The sequence below is a fragment of the Myiozetetes cayanensis genome, unplaced genomic scaffold, assembly GCF_022539395.1.
Source record: "Myiozetetes cayanensis isolate MyiCay16 unplaced genomic scaffold, myiCay2020 scf2-11, whole genome shotgun sequence".
NCBI classification, from domain to species: Eukaryota; Metazoa; Chordata; class Aves; order Passeriformes; family Tyrannidae; genus Myiozetetes; species Myiozetetes cayanensis.
In genome coordinates this window covers 75,391,536-75,409,669 of record NW_026087411.1, presented here as the reverse complement: position 1 = coordinate 75,409,669, position 18,134 = coordinate 75,391,536, and the positions used below count along the sequence as shown (strand labels likewise).

Genomic DNA, 18,134 nt, shown 5'->3' with positions numbered 1-18,134 from the left:
CAAAACTTAATTAAGGAAATCCTCTCATTAGCATACATTGGCTGCCATACAAATCATGCTGGCATGAAAAATTGGAATAATGCAAATTGTACTCCACAGTGATGATAAAATATTTTCCAAACACTAAACATTATTAAACAAATCTTTGATATCTATCCTATGTGGCAAATCTGGATGAAGAACCAATTTACTTATAATAATGAGTGAAAACAGATAAAGTATTGCTACTTTCTAGTTGCTAATGGTACACGTGAAATAGGCTAACCTTCATAGAACCACAGAATAGTTTGGATTGGAAGGGACCCTTAAAGTTCATTTTTTCCAACCCCTTTGCAATGAGCAGGGACATCTTCAACTGGATCAGGTTGCTCAGAGCCCCACCCAAGTTGACCTTCAGTGTTTCCAGGGATGGGGCATCTGCCACCTCTCTTCCAGGGTTTCACCACTCCTGTCATACAAAAATTATTCCTTATATCTAGTCTATATCAACCCCGTTTAAAGTAATTTCCTCTTATCACCATCTGTCCATGTAAAAAAAATCTGTCCCCCTCTTTCTTACAGGCCCTTTAACTGTATTAAAAGGCACCTATAAGGTCTTCCCAGAGCCTTCTCTTGTCCAGGCTGAACAACTCAACTCTCTCAGCACTTACTTGTTAAGTAATGAGGCTCCAGCCCTCTGATCTTCATGGGCCTTCTCTGGACCCATTCTAACAGGTCAATGTCTTTCCTGTCCTGTGGACTCCAGAACTGGATGCACGACTCCAGGTGGGGTCTCATCAGATTGGAGTAGAGGGGCAGAATCTCCTCCCTTGACCTCCTGGACACGCTTCCTTTTCATTTCACATAGAGATGTTTTCCTCAGTGCAGGCAGCTGAAATGCCTTTATACTTACTGGGATCTAACCAACACACATAACAGTGCCAGCATCTGACAAAGCACAAATTGAAGATCCAGAGATTTTACAATCTCTCTCTGGGGAGACTGTAAAAAGGATTGTCTTTCCAAACGTAGCTTAGCTCACTTGAGTAAGCTTGGACTGTTCTCAAAATCTAATAAGAGAATGATAATACCGTGTGTTTGTATGTACACGTCTGTCTCTGTTGTGCAGAAATAAATCATATTTGTCTGTAAGCAACTTATCTTTTTTCTGTTTTAAATTTCAGTGTCATTCACTCACTCAGGATGCCAGAGATTTTATGTACCATAATGCTGTATCACTATATGTTAAAAGGAAGGCTCTAGGGTATTGGACTAATTGACTTTATTCAAATAATCTATACTTTGTGTTCTCACATAGTCAGATCAATAGCAAATGATCTGAGCATTATCATGCCTTTTACTGCTCAGAAGTCTTCACAGGGTGCCACTTCACACTTTCACAAAAGAGTATATTTCAGTGGTTTTACCTGTCAGCCAAAAAAACCCTGAACACCAGAATCTTAACTGAACTAGTTTTATTTCTGAGAAATTCATAGACACCTTAATCTTATTCTGGATATTTTTGATCACATGCATAATTTCTGTTGGTGGAAACCTGACCATTTATGTAAATAAATATTCACATATCTAAGCTGCAGGATCAGGAACTTGAGGGTCTAGCTCATTCCATTCACTTGACGTGGATATCAGTGTACCCCTGCACTGGCACTGGTCAGAATTTTTTGGCTTTCTTTTATCATTGATTTGAACTTAAGATGAACATCTAACAGAAAGAAAATGTGTACATGTCACAGGACTATCAGAGAACCTTCCTGGAGTGATTTAATTGATATAATGACAACAATTTGGTGTATGTTCCTAAGGCAATGATCAAAAAAATAGAGGTGCCAGTCACTGCAACCAGATTTCTTCATATGTCTGATGTAGACTTGAGGCATTAAGAAACCGGATTTTTTTTTTTTTGTGGTATCATTGAGTAAATGTGGGAGAACTTGAAAGTAAAATGTCACCTCACTTGTATCTATGTATCTATCATAACAATCTATAAGGGACTTGTTTCCAACTATTTCCAAGTTCGGTGCTTTAGAAAATGAGTAACAACTGTAGATCTTTAAAGTATGCAATAAATGGAAACAAATCCTTCCATAAAATATTCAGACTGTAATGTGGATCCTGTAACCTTATTACCAGAAAATATTACAAAAGAGGAGTTGCTAAGGGAAGAGGAGAAGTTGTGAGCTTACATATAATTCTTCTACATTACTGTTCATTAAATAAAATAAGGCAATATTATTTTCAGTGGTAAACCACAGAGAAAAAACAAGGATAAGTTTTGGTTGGATTTTTGCTCTTATTTCCTTGTTCACCCACCCACAGGCCTGGCTGCTGCTTTCCAGAGACAAATGCATTACCTGGCACTAAGTATTTACAGAGAAAACATACAAGCCAGCATGAAGAATGATGGTGTTACTATTGTAGGAATAATCCTAAATATGTATATTTGTATTTTGTTGAATCATTTCTTTGTCTTTTAAGCTATATTTAAGCTTTTCTCTCTACTTATGTTTTATAGATGAGGTGATAGAGTTAGTTCCCAGTAGAAACAGGAACTGGAAGTATAACATTCCAAGCAAAGGAGTAAAGCATAGATGGATGGAACCAGGTTTCTTTCCCCATATTTTTGAATATTCTGGGAGATGTTTGGCTAGGCATAAGAAACATGGAATCACTCTTCTGTCTTCCACTCTTCCAGCAGAACAATGATGGGCAATAGTCAAAAGCTGCAACAGGAAATTTTGCCTAGCCATAAAGAAATTACTTTTCCCTTGAAGACAATTAAGCACTGAAACAAGTTGCCTACGTTGTGGAATCTCCAGTCTTGGAAGTATTCAGAGTTTGACCACACAAGATAAGTTATTTCCTTACATCCTAAATTATTCTCTGGTCCTATGAATTTAAAAATGTTTACAACATTGTGCCCAATGTTTTGAGGTAGCAAGTGGTCTGCCTATTTCCCAAACAAAATGCTTAGTTCTTCTTCTAAAATCATTCCTTGTCCCATTAGATCCCAAATGTCTAGATGGCTAACTGCAGTTGACTTGGAGGCTGCCTGGCCACTGTTAAAACTCTCATTAAGGTCCTGCAGGTCGGTAAGACTCCAGTACTCATTCTTCCAACGTAATTGCCTTTGTATAACTTTGATGCAATAAGGACAAGCTCTGAAAATAATGCAGACATTATACATGCTGCTAATGATCTGCAATTTCATAAGTAAAATTAAAAAGTGAAATAGAAGTATTACTTTAGCATGGCAAGAGATGCATATGTAAAAAGGCATGCCTAGGAAAAGTCAAGATTAATTTCTCATAACTATAATTTTTTTATTCCTACTTGGCTGCTAGCAAACCTCAGGAAAAAAAAAATAGATAATCTTATTCCTAATGGCAAACCAGAGAAAAGCATAGCAGTAAATTAAGTAATGTTTTGTGTGATGACTTATCTAAGAGCTATGAGGTGAAGTGTCCTTGCAGAACACAGACAAAACAAATATTATTCTCATAGTTTACATTTAGTCACATTCTAGTAAGTCACCTTCCCAAATGATGCAAACAGGTCCCCTGAGATGTCCCTGCATAAATTTAATTATATTCTTATAAATCTCTGGGGGCAGTTAAAAGCTTTGCTAACTAACAACATTAAACAAAAATAGGGCCACCTGCAGCATTGCCAGGGCTTTTGGGAAAAGCTTTTTTTGCAGAGAGGGGGTATTTGCAGGGATTCAGCAACCAAACCATCTGCCAGTATCTTCTCCACAGCCTGGAACTCCATTTTTGTCTAGTGTATCCAGTGAAGGGATGCAACAGATAAGCTGTTTTCTCATCTTTAAGCCACGTTTTTTCAGCTGAATCTTTAGATAACTGCTCTGCAACCATAGAAACAGTTTGACCAATTGAAATGCACACTGGATTTTTATCACTTAAATAATCGTTTTTCCCTTATCATGAAAATAACTTGAAAACCAGCAGCATGTGAAGTTAGCTCAGGTTCAAGTTGTCTTCCACTGGCAAGAAACCTTTGATCAAGACTCCACAAATGCAACGTATCCATGTCGAATGCCCAGTGTAGAAAGGACATTGCATTTGAAAATCCTTCATGACACATTCTTCAGCCTGACATTTGAATCTGTTTATCTACCATTTCCTCCCTCATTCAGGGAGCTAAGATGATCTGTGCAGGGGAAGGCAAAGGAGGTGCTATCATTTCATTAAGGACAAAAGATTATTTTAGCAAAGGTATTTCATATTATTAAAAATTAAAAACAAGGGAAATTGTCACAGAGTCTGGGCTAAATTCAAGACAGAAAGGAGTAATAGCACATCAAGAGCCCTATGTAACTTGTATTAATATATTCTGCATTTTGACTTCTAACTACATTTAAATTTTCATCTTTCATTTTCAGAAGTATCTAGCAGCTAAGGCAGAGGAAGCAGTTCATATTTCTCAAAGTATTGTTTGAGGTTGCAGCAGATTCAAGAGGATTTGAGTAGAAATGGTTTACAGTGAGTTCAGCTTTTTTCATGGCTGAGAGCTAATTACAATTTTTTGGCAAAATTAAACATGTTGTGCTACAGTGCAATGTTGTAGCAAGGGGTGAATTCTGCAACTAGTTCTGCAGCAGCAGAATGACAGGAAAACACAAAATTTTGAGGCTAAAAATCTAACAAGGGTTTCCCATAGTGCTCTGACAGGAAAACTATGGTTTTTCCTTAGGGTATCTTCAAAACATTGCAGTTTCATTGCTTTCTAAAGGCTAGAGAGTTATGTATGTCATGTACCCTATGCATCACAAGCAGGTATTTATGCTGTTTGATGAAAGAACTGACTTGGTTTTAGTAGCAACTTCTCAGCTTTTAATTATATCTATGTGTCCATGGTAAAATTCAAGTGTTTTTTATTCCAAATGTACACAACAGTACATTTATTTCGAAAGGGTTAAGAAACCATGATTAAATGTCAGCGTATTAAGAGAAAGTCACAAGAAAAATGGCTGTTTCTCAAATTGCTACATTAATGAAAACTTTGGAATATAAAAAGGGTTTAATATTGAAGTATTGCATGTGCAGAAGTGAGCTGATAGAATTTATCTTTGTTAAGTGACGACAACTGTGAATTCATTCCCACAAAGGAAATCTTTAACTGGTGACAGCTAATTGAGAAAGGCAGAACACAGTATGAAATTTATTCCCACTTTCCTCTGTGGAGAAGCAAAGCTAAGAGTGTGGTATTATTTCCTCCTGAAGACATCTCCAGTAGCCTCTTTTACATTGATTCATTGCTATTCAATGCACTTGCTTTCTATTTATTCCAGTTTCACTGTAGCTTTGGTAGACACTAAATCAGCCTCGCTCATTAATTGCCTATCTATGAAACAGAACTAGAAACCTGACAGATGAGAATTGTCAACAAAGTAGCAGGAGGAGCGGAAGGACTGGATTTAAGTAAGGGTGGGAATGGTAATAACTACTATGAGACAAACTTTTGTTTAACGAAAGTCTTAGCATTTCTTTTTGAGATTGACCAAAGTAAAAAAAAAAAAAAAAATCTTCATTATTTGGTAAAGCAAAGAGTATCTTTGTTATATTGTTTGGTGAACAAAATATTTTGCATGCAGTTTGAATTGTTCTTGGAAATAAATGTCATCTCATACCACCAAACCAAAATATGTTTTTACAAATTTTAAAAAAAGGGTTTACACTATGCTTTTCCAATCCCAAGTCAAATAACTTGGAGATGATGCATTTCAAAAAATTCACAGAAGCATTTTGGTACCTCTACAAGTTCAGCTTTTTGCCCTTAAATTTTGTGCAAGAAAAACATACCCAATTTTCGTAACTTCTTTCCCCTGGTAGACATGGCTGACAATATAAGTAAGCTGAATATATGCTGGCTGCAGCCAAAGGGTAGCCACTGATGCTGACAATGGTAAAGACTACTTCTCCTTCTCAGTTTTAAATATAAATTTTTTGGTTTGTTTTCTGCCATGCTAATGAATTAAAGTGGTTCATAAAGTGGTCTGAAAATTGCCTTCACTAGCATAAAGAGAGGAGGTGGGCCGTAGTGGACTGCAGCACTGGGAACAGGGTGATAAAGAGTGGTGAGGAACAAGCAAGGCTTCCCTTCGTGAGCAGCAGTGAGCCCTTCCTGTGCCCACTGGGCTGTATCCCCTACTATTTCCCCACCTCAGCCCCACCAAGAGGGACCTGAGCCCTGCTATGCTTGGCGCTCATGAGGGAAATTTATGGTGCAGAGGAATTAAGCAAGTGAAATGAGATCAATAGTTTCCAACTTTTAGGGGGACTGGATACTGCTAAGATAGACTCCTACCTAGCATTCAATTTCTGCTTTCATATTAAGGGGGATGCAAATCCACAACCCCACTTTAAGAGGAGACACCTAATCATCAAGCCTGTAGCATCTTTTAGCCTACAATGCTGTGCTGCAAACACCACAGACCAGAACAGACAGCAGTGGAGTGTGACATGTCTGCAACGCACAATTCCCACACACAGAGCAGCTGAGCTGACCATCCAGGCCTACCGTGCTCTGCCCCTGCTTTGTTGCTCTGCCTCTACTTCGTACCCAACACATGGCATGGGCAGAGTCAAAACTTGAGTTATGAACCACACTGTGTTGATTTGCCTGGGAACAAAGCCCTGTGCAGTTAACAAAAGGGCATACTGTAGGTCAGAGAAAATGATCTGAAGACTCCACCTTTATCTCTTTTTCCTGCTGCCAACACAGGCAATTATAACCAGCTCTGCACTCCCAGCTGCACCCAGGTCGTCAGCACTGTCTGTTTCCTTTCTTCAGAGTCCCAATCTCTGTGTAAGCAGAGCTCCCAGCTGTGACTTTACATTCAGACTTCCAGTTACAGCAGCCCTTGGCAGGACTGAATCCAGCTTTCACCAGCACTGTGTGCAGCTCATCATCATTGGGATCCCTCAGGCCCTGCATGATCCCATCTCGCAGGTGTGGGTGCTGCTGAATGACTGTTTCAAAAGTAGACATTCAATCAGCCACACCGGCACTTCCCTCCGCTTACTAAAAATAGTGGCCTGACTCCTACAAGACACCATGCATTTTCCATTCCCATGCAAGGAATCCTTATAGGAGATGATTATGGGGTCTATCCTGCCAGTTGCTTCCCTGCAGGGTAAATGCAGCATTACACCAGTCAGGAGGCCAAAACATCTCATCCAGTGACAGAACTTCAGTAGTTGAAGTAACCCACACCCAAAGAGGATTTTGCACCACTGTCACAGAAGAACCACCTTGGTAGACTTATTTTTTAAATTCTTTTACTGGGAGTAGAACACATCAAACCCTAATCCACACTGCAAAGCCACAGGAGCACCAAAGTGCTCTCCCTCCAGCACGATACAGGAGATGAGACACTGTTACTTGAAGCTGCTGCTGTGTAAATCTCAGCCTCTGTTTGAGACCAAGAAAACTAATGTTAAGTTTCCAAGAGAATTTAATCCATGGGATTTATCACTCTTTTTCAGCAGAGAACACTTAGCTCTGATAACAACACAGCAGTACCTAAACCGTGAAAGGTTACAGAATTCATTAGACTTGTAGATTGCTGGAAACGGATTTAATAACAGCACCAACAGGCTGTTTTGATTGCTAATAGCATATTGGTATACAACTTCCACAGTCTCAAATGGCAAAACCTGTTTGCACCTGAAGCTCACCTGCTCTGGTCAAGCCTCCCCTGCCAGCTCAACACCAGCACCACTTGATTAAGAACCAGAAAACTCCTGTTTAAAAAGGGGCTGCAGAACAGAGCTGTGAAACGTGAAGTTTCACGTGATCTCAAACATGCAAGCATAATGCTCACATAGAACAAGGTAAGACAGCCACCTTTTTTATCTTTTGCATTTTGATCCTGTTTTATGACTACTTGAGCTTTGACTCCATTTTTCAATACAGAAATAAGAAATTCCATTTTGTAAGTTCAACACACACCTCTTGTGTTATAAACAAGATTTTCTTTTCTCCTTGAGCAAAAAGAGGCAGCTTAAAAGACAAGTTCCCTGTGCTGAAAGGCTACAGAAAGATCACTTTTTTTACTGAAGGTCCCTCTGACTAACTTGCATGGAAAATAGAGTTAAAATTCTTTCCTGCCTCACAGTTCCAATCTTGCTATCTTGCCATCAGACTGCAAGAACCAGCTCCGATTAATAAATACACAGTGAGACAGAAAAAGATGACTTAGGTTCACATATCCCAAAAGAGCAGCTTTTGAAGATGTAAAAGCTACATTCCTTTTGAAAACCTGCCCTATTCATAAATTCTACAGAGCAAAACATGTGCTCAGTCCTCTCATCTTTACCTCAGCAGGTGTGCTACTCCTAGAAGGCAAGAGAGCTCTGCAGAAATAAAAGAGGTTGTTGATATTGAAAGGGCAGAATACAACCAACATTTGCATGTGAGCTAGTACAGAGCAAGAGTGCAACTGTATGAAGTTTTCATAGCAGAGAAGACTGGCTGGAGAAGGCTGGGAATAGACTTCATGAGAGAACAAAGCTGGGTAAATGGGACTATGTCCAAGAAAATACAGGTAAATGAGCTACTAGACTCTCCCTAAAGAATCATTTTAAAAAAGAAAAAAAAAGCCAGTAATTCCAGTATACCTGCTGGAACTCCCAGAAGAAATTAAATTTTATTTCTCCCCAGGAATGTAACCCTCATTTTCCAGTAAGGCTCAGCCTGCCCCTGTGTGTTCACTCTGTATCAATGCCCAAGGCAGCCTGGAATTTATTCAGTGACATTTGAAGAACTGGTATAATAATGCCACATATAAAAAGTTCGTCAACCCTGTGCCATTTACACTTGAAATGAAACAAGTCCCTTACAGGCTCACAAAGCTCATACTTGATACACATTTTACATTAATTCCACAAGAAAAAAGCAGTTTGAGTGAGACAGGTTGTTCCTTACCAAATATAATGATCCTATATGGTGACCAAAACCACCTAAGCTACATTTTAGTGCACTGCATGCATGGCAACAAGACATGAAAAATTCTTCACATATGAGTACCAGAAAACTGAATTGCAGGTTCCCACAAATTTCCCATAATTGCCCCTTCAAAACAGTTGTTTGAAGAATACCTTTTCCTTAAGCTGACAGCCAAATAGCTACGGGAAAGGGATATAGACAGAAAGGAACACAGACAAAACCAAGTCTGAAGGGTAAAGAAAATACCATTATTCTTCCCATTAGCAACTAGTAAACAAGCAAGATAACTGATGAGTAAAGAGTCCCTTGAAACTGGAAAAAAGGAATGAAGTAGTTCCAGAAAAGACACAGCAGTATGATGTCTGTTGTTCCAGGCATCGATGCTAAAGACAGCATTATCCTCAAACACATACTCACTGGAATTTAATAATAATTAACGGCCAGCCTTCGCGAGCGAAGATCCGGGGAAGGTCTTTACACCTTTCAGCCTGCGCATTGGATTTTTTAGGTGAGACACAGTGTGCGCGGAACTGAGCCCACCCTTTAATCCTAAGGTTCATCTGCCGGGGCCAAGCGAGCTTGGACGGTGGCAGTGAGGTCCTCAGGACACAGATGGGTTGCCTTTAAGGGTTAATGAGCTCCATCTGCCTGGGAGTGGCCCTGACCGGGAATCGAACCCGGGCCACTAGACCACCAGGGGCTCCAAAAACACCTTAGCAGAGGATGGTTTCGATCCATCGACCTCTGGGTTATGGGCCCAGCACGCTCCCGCTGCGCCACTCTGCTCCTCCTACTCACTGGAATGCTTGTGTGTTAAGCACACACACCTGCTGTGGTCAGTAAGCCTACACAGGACAAGATGGTAGCATTGGGAGTCCTTGATCAGGGACAGGGTTTACCACCAGAGTAAAGATCCATGTTTCTGGCTCTCCTTGTAAGCTTTGGACAACTAAAATGCTCGATGTCTGAAGACACAGTGAAAGCTAAACATTCAGATTGTAGATAATTTGGATAGATAATGGTACAGATTTTACATAATCCTGTACAATCAGCAATACCTTTGAAGTGCTGGTTTGACACTGCCCAGCAGGTGGGGCAGGTGACCAGCAGAAGAATCTGTGTGCTGACAAAACTGCATTGCATCTCATTTTCCTGGAGTGAGTGAGCTTTGCCAGAAAAGTTCCCAGCTCCAGAAGAGCCTTCTGGGCCACCAGTTTACCTGCTTCCAGGGAAATGGATTCCTAGGCCAACTCTGCGTCCCCACTGTAGATGATACATTCTGAGGAAGAGATCCTGGCTCCAGAGAAACAGGGAATAGCTTTGCAATCATCACATTTGTGGACAGGATTTTGTCCTGAAGGTATGACTGGAGCACTGAGCATGGTGAGCACCAGATGTCCCAAAGCATGTGCCTATTGAGGGTGTAAGCAGTGCAGTACTGTAATGCCTCGGGGGACTTTCAACATGAAACAGGACACTGTCATGATGCTGACACATTACAAGACTTTTCACAAAGGCAGACAGAAGATGCCAAAATACGTATCACAGTGGTCAGGGTTAAACTGCTGTCTGGTGCCAGTTCTGGTGTGTTTTTAATCGACTCCAATCCATAATTAAAAGATTCGTTTTTAAAGATGGAAATTGCAGCATGTCCAATAATAATAGCAACAATATCTGCACCAAATGCATTCCATAGCTGTTTTCAAATATAACTTAAATATTACATTAGGATGAACAGGATTCAAACAATGAAGTGTTTCTATTAAAACATTCTATAAAATAAGAGTATTTTGTGCAAAGCAAAGAAATCTTAATGTGGTACATAACCCAGGTGCATTAGCTTGAGAGTGCAGCTCTGCAATCCATTTTATCTTACAGGACAAATGACAAGCCTATCCCCACACATCCAAAGACTAACAATTTTGAGTTCTTATACAATGCACTTGGTGTCATCTTCCACTATGGTAGTGTTATGTACTTCAGAAGTGAATCAAGCAAAACCTTGAATGTGGCAAACTGTATTGTAAACACTGTGTTCCAACTCTGAAAGGTAAGTGGAAAGAATCTTGCTGTGAAACAATAAAGTTGATCATCTTCTTGCTGAAGTATTTACCAGACTCCAAATCTAAGACCAGCCAGAAAAGTCCTTGAAAACAAAGTTACATTGTAGGCCTGGTACTGACTTACATCCTTTTAATAAATTCACCTCCTTTGGTGATGGGCTCTAGAAATATTGGTGCCACATAAAATTAGGTTTTTGGATTTTGAATGAAGGCAGCTATAATGCATTTTTAAATATCTGTTCTGATTATCTGCTGGCCCCCATTCCCAGCTTATCTAGAAAACATGAACCACTTTTCAGTGCAAACTTCTTACCTACATAGACCTAAACGGTCACAGTATCAAGAAGACTACAATCCACCACTACCACCTGACAGTTTGCGTCATCCTTTACTAACAATTGGAAAGGATGCTGTTCATCTCAGTCTGGTAGTATGTGGGTAACTTGCTGTGAGCAGACATGACCTGATCTCGCCCACATCTGGGTCAGTCACACAAGGCTTCTGCAAGGAAAAAAAAAGGGTTGTTGTAACAGGATGGGCACATATTCACTAAAGACCTACTAGAGGGTCCAATTAGTAGATCCAGTTGCATTTCACAGCTATTAGCATGAAGCATTATTTCTCATACAGCAGATGCCATGGACTGCTGCAAGAGACCATGGCAGATGCTAGAAGATGCTCTTTACAAATTACCTGGCTGACAGTGCCTAGGAAGGTGCAGGTATTTAAGCTAAACCACAATATAGTAGAAAAGGAGCTATGTATATTCACCTTTTTATTTTATGTTTGACATAGCTGAATTTCCCAAATCTTCTTTTTAACCTTCTTTACAAAGTATAACTACTATTCCATTCTTATACAGTAGAAATACAGCTGTTTGCATATACACACATCTTGACAACAAGTCCTTGAAAGAATAAAGCAACGTGAAACTACAGAGCTAACACCTGCAGAGCACCTGCTTAGCTGCAGGCCAGGAAGTCTCTGCTAAGAAAGGCAATCTATCAGTGTTAAGGTAAAGTGCTTTAACTGAACTTGTAATGTTTGGTAATGTGGGATAATCAGAACTGACTCTCTGATACCACTCAGTGGTCATATTCTGGTTTACAAACTGTAATTGCTGCATTTCACTGAGGCCACCCAATATAAAATGGAATTGCTTGAATACATCTCACTGGTATAAGGAAGCGGCATTTTTGGATGACATGTTACCAACTCTGAACTTTTGAACACTGAATATACTTAAGAGTAAAATTAAGACACAAGAAGTGACATCACACAACGTTTTGGCAAGTATTTTTATGTTGACTTTATAGCTTTTTTGGCTTCTTTAGGAAATTCCTGCACGGTGAAAGGAATGAAGAATTCCAGAAGAGAGTTGACATCCTTCAGTTCCAGACTGTATTCTGCTGCTATTTTCTCTGCAGTCCATATTTGAGGATGAAGTTTATGATTATTAAGAAGTGTCAGAGCCTCCACAATGGAAATTTTGCCTTTGGAAACTTTCTTAACATCTAGAGCTCCCAAATGGCCTAGTTTTGTAAGTCTCTTTTCCTCCTGTTTACAAGGAAGACGTTCTCCACCTCCATCTTTTACCTAATTGTGGGAAGGAAAACAAAAATAACTTAGCAGTTCTATTTACTATGCATACTGTTGCAAAGCTATTTTCCTAAATATGGCATTTCACATTACCTTTCTCCATTTTCAAAAAAAAAAAAAAATCTTAGCCAGCCTTGCTTCTTGTCATTTCTTCCACAGCCATTCTACATACAACTACCTACATGTCAACTCCCAAACAAATGCTGAAAAGCATCCCATCCATTGCACTCTAAGTGTCGTACAGACTTGGCAGCCCTTCATACAAGGCAAACTACAGATTTTGGTAGCCAAACGTAAATGCAAATAACCTAATACTTGGTACTGATTCACTGCAAGGGACAAAAAAAAAATCATACAAAAAATTGGTATCCTCCCGATACTACTGGAAAACTTTTTTATGTAGTCTCTCTCCCTTTCCTTTCATATTCAAATTTCAGTTTTGCTACTAAAAATATTCCTTCCTTTGCTGTGTCTAGAGAACAAGCTTTCCTGGACAAAAAGAAACTATTCTGCAGCATCATATAGAGTTTAATTACCATGACTACTGAAGCACAAAGACACACCAAAGTCTCTTCTCCAAGGTCCCTTCATATTTCCAATTAATTTCCAAACCAGTTTTGGCTTCCTCATATTGCCTCTTATTAAGATTTAACCAGTGAATGACACACACACACACACAAAAAAAAAAGGACACAATTAAGTCTTTCTTAAATTTAAGAAAAAGTACTTTTAAAGTAATCGGAGTCCACAGCCGCTGATTGGTGCATAAACACTCTGTATTAACTCACGTGCTGAGAAAACTGATGTGGATGCTACAACATCTGCGTGTCTGTTTCTAAACTACAGTGAACGTCTGATCTATCCTGCATGTATCCCTTCTACTTTGTGCTAAAACTGTGCTCAGATAATGAATGATTTTTCGAGTCTTGATTAAATGATCTGTCTCTGGGCATCTGCCACTTCATGACTCCAGAGCTGGTGTTTTTCCACCTACCACATACAGACATACCAATCATACATAGAGGTAGGTACACGTAATGTACACGATGCTCAAAGTTGTCAGTATGACATCTGGAACGGAAGGAAGCTTTTGGATTAAGTTTTGCCCATAGGTCTCTGTGTTTACACATCAATCATATTCTTCCTAACAACTACAAGCAGACACACACACAAGCAAGTGTGTGTCTTATGTGGTAGCAACCTCAGAGTAGGAACAGAATCAAGCAAAGATTTGTTCTGCTTTTGGCTTTTTCTCAAATCTCTCTTGACAGGCTTATAAATGAATACTGAAAAATACTAAAATTAGACCTTCGGCACTTGAAGATTAAGGATAGGGATTACATAGAAACTTCAGGGAGAGACTGAAGAAATCTGTTTGCATTTTAAATATTTTTAGACTTGAATAAGTGGCAAATTAGAGAGACATAGGAATTTTCTGATTCTAAAAATTATTATAAAAATTTTATTATTGAATGAAGTAGCTGGAATAAAGTGGTCCAATATATAATAATAATGGCCAGTCTTCGCGAGCGAAGATCCGGGGAAGGTCTTTACACCTTCCAGCCTGCGCATTGGATTTTTTAGGTGAGACACAGTGTGCACGGAACTGAGCCCACCCTTTAATCCTAAGGTTCATCTGCCGGGGCCAAGCGAGCTTGGACGGTGGCAGCGAGGTCCTGAGTGGTCCAATAATGCAACAGGTAAAATGCACAAGTCACAACATAACAGGATGGAAAACAGGACAGAACCCCAGCCTGCGTTTTGCTGAATGAGAAGGAGTATGCTTTCCCTTCCCACTGGCAATTAGGAAACTGATAACCATATGAGCCGTAAGGTTATGCAGAAAAAACCTAAGGCGCTTCATCAGCCAGATAAGAAAAAGTCTCTGCACTATATGGCATGAACATCAGTAGTTAGATTCCATTAAAATGTTAACATCTTTGTTCTCTATCACATCCCTGCTGCCACAGCAGTCCCAATCTCTTCTTGCAATATCACAAGCGATCTCTGGTAAATTCTTGTGTCTTTGCAAAAGGCTGGACAATTGCCCAAATGAGAATTTAAGTCAAAAACAAAACAGCATCAACACAATGTTAAAAAGGAAGACCCTGTAAGCATTTAAAACTTCTATAATCACAGTCAATCACATGTTCAAAACACAGGGTCAGACACAGTCAGCACTATGCTACTGAGGTATAGAAGAGTAATAAAAACACCACTTTTATCTACTACAAGAAAGTAGCTTTTAGGCATTGACAGAGTATTTTTCTTGACACAAAATTTGTGCTGAGTTTGACAACCCCAAAGCTGATGCTGGTATGGCTTCTACAAAGAGACATACTCACCCGTACTGGTGGATCTCTGGACTCAACATAAACATCTTTTAGAAACGTGAGAAGCCTCTCATCCTTTCTTATAATTTCTTCTTTTACCTCTGGCTGATCTAAACGTAGTGAGGAGAAGAAGGGAAGGGGTAAAAAAAAAAAAAAAAAAGAGAAAAGACAGATTTGAGTCAAACTGTTCCTTTTTTGTTAGTTCTGCCAGCTCTCACTGCTTCCCTGGGGAGGCACGGCACGACTCCTCCAAACGTACGGGCCTTCCTGGCAGGTTGTCATTCTCCCCACAGCTCTAGCTGTAACAATGCTGCTTCACACGGCAGTGCCGCCCGGATCACCTGCACTGTGGGAAGCACACGCTTGTGGGAAGCTTCTGGAACACTGGGCACAGATCTGCAGTACCACTCCAGCAACTGTCCCTAGCAACAGCCCTTATCAATTGCTCCCAGGAACTGCTCCAGTAAGTGCCCCAGAGACTCCCCCAGGGACCACCTGCAGCACCCACTTCCCTCAGCTGCCCCCACGCACTGCCCCAGGAGCCACCCCCAGACCCCGCCGCGGCTCCTGGCATGCCCCGCGCACCCTCCGCTCTCAATGTCACCGGCCCGGCCGCGGAGCCGCCGCCCCGCGCCCCCCTCCCCCGGCACCCCCTCTCCCTCCTCCGCCCACGCCACGGCCCCGCGCCGGGCCCACAGACACCACCCCCCGCCGGCAGCCTCCCCCTGTGCCCCGGCCGGCGAGGCCGGCACGCACCGGCCGTGGCGTCCAGGCGGGCGGTGGGGTGCCGCGGCGCGGGCGTGGGCTTCTCCTTGCTGATCACGCGGCGGGCCCGGCTCTCCACGTTGAAGGTCCGGAACACGCGGGTCACCCGCCCGCCCATCCCCGCCGCCCGCGCCGGCGCCCGCGGCGGAGAAGGCACCGGAAGAATTTAATGCACCGGAAGGAAATACCCGAATACCCCGGGCAAAGGGACGAGCAGACGAAAACCACGGACAAGACGATTCGCTTTTTTTATTTCAGGGCGCTCCGGGGCGGCGTTGGTGCTGCCGTGGCTTTCCTAAAGGCGTGTGGGCCCGGAGCCCCCGGGAAGCCGGGAAACCGGGCGGGTCCTGTCGGGAATGCTCCCGAAGCCGCACGCTGGCACGGAGTTTCCTTCTCAGCCGGAGCCGCTGGCGCAGGAGCGCAGGAGCTCCCGTGTACGTCATGTCGTGACTGTCGCCGCTTGTGACTGGGCGGAGATGCGCTCGGTGGGGCAGCGCGGAGCTGCGGCTCGGCTCGTAACCGCACCGGGGCCTCTCGGCGTGCGTGACGCGTCGCACCCGCTTTTTGAATGTTTCCAAGCTTTTACTTGGATCAGGATAACGTGGAAGTATTTAGGGATGTTCTGCCTTACGCTCTCGTTAACGTGTGTAGCGTTTCCTTATAAGCATCTCACTGGTTTAGTCAGTAACAGAAAATTAAATTTTATAAGAAGATGTCATCTAGAAGACCTACTTTACGTGGAAATCCGGACAATTCCCCCGTACTGTTCAGAGTTTTTAGGCTATAAAATGCCATCAGGGTGTAGACCCTCTTTTTCAGCACAGCCAACTAACATTTCTTCTGACTTCTGCAAAAATTGCAGAAGAAAGACTTGAGAGGAAGTACTGAGAAAGCTTTGAGCCATGCAAGATAATAAAGGTAACACGGTAGACAGAATTAAAATTTTTGACATGGAATCAGCAGTTTATAGGTTCAAGAAGCAAAGCATGAAAAGATGCAGAATCAGAGAAAGGCGAGCAGAAAGAGCAACACTAAGGACTTTCATCCTGATGCAAGAAACAATAGAGCCTGATGGTCGACCACTTGTTTCAACCAGGACTCATAAGGTGTCTTACCAAAAGAGATTAGTGTCTTACTAATTCTAGCTATGTGAATTAGTCAACAAGTAATTCCTTAAAGTTGTGTATATGCTCTTTGCAGACTCTTAAGGCATGGTAATAGTTGCCTGAATGAAGTGACTTGGAGCAGGAATGAGTGAAGGACAGAGAGAAGACTGAACTTCTTGCTGTACTCTTTTTTTTTTTTTTTTTTTTTAAGTGTTTTCTGCCCTTGCATCTGTATAGTTCTTATTATTGTGCACATGCAATGCTTGTGTTTTCAGATTTTGGTCTTCTACTAGTAGCACTACTTAGTAATAATAATTATGGTGTGATATTTATTAAAGCTGCAGTATGCTTGAACACTGGATTAATAAACAACAATGTTTTCCTTGAAGGGAAGCCCAAAGACAAGTTGGTGGATGAGGAAAAACAGCTAGATTCAGAAAGACAGTGGAGACAAGGTAGTATGAGCATGGTCCATGCTGGATCTCTGTTTGCTTTGGGCATCATGAAGGTGCAGTTTCTCCACTTCTTTATTTTAAGGACTCTCACTGTCTGTAGGAGGATAGAAACTGGAAATAAACTTACTGACCCTGTCTTATTTTGGACATTGCGTGTGTGATGATACTAAAAAGACAAGTGATATCTTGATAATAAGAACAGGGAAGCTGTTAAAAGGTTCTGAAGTCAGACTGGAGACAAGTAATTAAATATCTGTAGTCAATTACTTGCAGACTAAACCTGTAGTTTTGAGTACAGGTTTTGATACTTTTGTAAGTGTTGAGTCTGTCTGGTGTGGCTACAATGGAAGAATCCACATGGATACCTTTGGAGGTTGTAGACCTTTGATGTGTACTTTAGCATTTCTCTGAGACGTTCTTATTGATCTGTCTGCGGATCAGCCAGATTGTGCCAAATTTGGAAACAAAGATTTTCCCTTCAAAAGCTAAGAACTGCCAACGTCTGGTATCAAACTCAGCACAAGGCTTCTGTCTCCGTAAAACCTGAATGTGATTAACACTGCCATAATATTTACTGACAGCAAAATAAATTCAGCAGAAGGCAGTCAGTTAAAAAACAAAGAGTGATGTCATGCTCTGCCTGTCACTTCCTAACACTGAGGATGGCACAAGGCTGTTCTTTTCATGTATAAAGAAGAATCAGAAGTGCAAGATTTTTATTTTGAAGATTCTTTCTTAGACTGTAGCAAGCAGAAGAATTGAGATGGAAAACTTTTTTTTTTTTTTTGATAATTTGGTATTTTACCAGTGTGACCATGGCTGATATTAAATATCAGTAATCAAGAG

At 41.1% G+C, this 18,134-nt stretch overlaps 1 protein-coding gene, 1 long non-coding RNA gene and 1 other non-coding gene across 3 annotated transcripts; 1 reads left to right on the top strand and 2 right to left on the bottom strand.

Moving 5' to 3' along the window:
* Window positions 1-9,681: 9,681 nt before the first annotated feature.
* TRNAM-CAU (transfer RNA methionine (anticodon CAU)) lies at window positions 9,682-9,753 on the bottom strand. The gene has a single exon. It is a non-coding gene; the product is annotated as a tRNA-Met (tRNA).
* A 2,035-nt stretch (window positions 9,754-11,788) lies between these two features.
* Window positions 11,789-16,069, bottom strand: NDUFAF4 (NADH:ubiquinone oxidoreductase complex assembly factor 4). Its single transcript, XM_050315588.1, has 3 exons — window positions 15,719-16,069; window positions 14,975-15,072; window positions 11,789-12,626 (listed from the first exon to the last, which is right to left on the bottom strand). The coding sequence occupies exons 1-3, from the start codon at window positions 15,843-15,845 to the stop codon at window positions 12,330-12,332; spliced, it is 522 nt and encodes a 173-aa protein (XP_050171545.1). The 5' UTR covers window positions 15,846-16,069; the 3' UTR covers window positions 11,789-12,329.
* Window positions 16,070-16,151: 82 nt separating this feature from the next.
* Window positions 16,152-17,192, top strand: LOC126640082 (uncharacterized). The gene is made up of 2 exons (XR_007628944.1): window positions 16,152-16,833; window positions 16,928-17,192. It is a non-coding gene; the product is annotated as an uncharacterized LOC126640082 (long non-coding RNA).
* The last annotated feature ends 942 nt before the right edge of the window (window positions 17,193-18,134 follow it).

Bases quoted from the DNA above. Each gene is read 5' to 3' on its own strand.
- NDUFAF4 (XM_050315588.1), bottom strand. From the start codon at position 15,845: ATGGGCGGGCGGGTGACCCGCGTGTTCCGGACCTTCAACGTGGAGAGC. The intron at 15,073-15,718 runs GTGCGTGCCGGC...CACTACGTTTAG, and splicing joins CCGCCTGGACGCCACGGCCG to ATCAGCCAGAGGTAAAAGAA. The intron at 12,627-14,974 runs GTGAGTATGTCT...TCCCACAATTAG, and splicing joins CCAGAGATCCACCAGTACGG to GTAAAAGATGGAGGTGGAGA.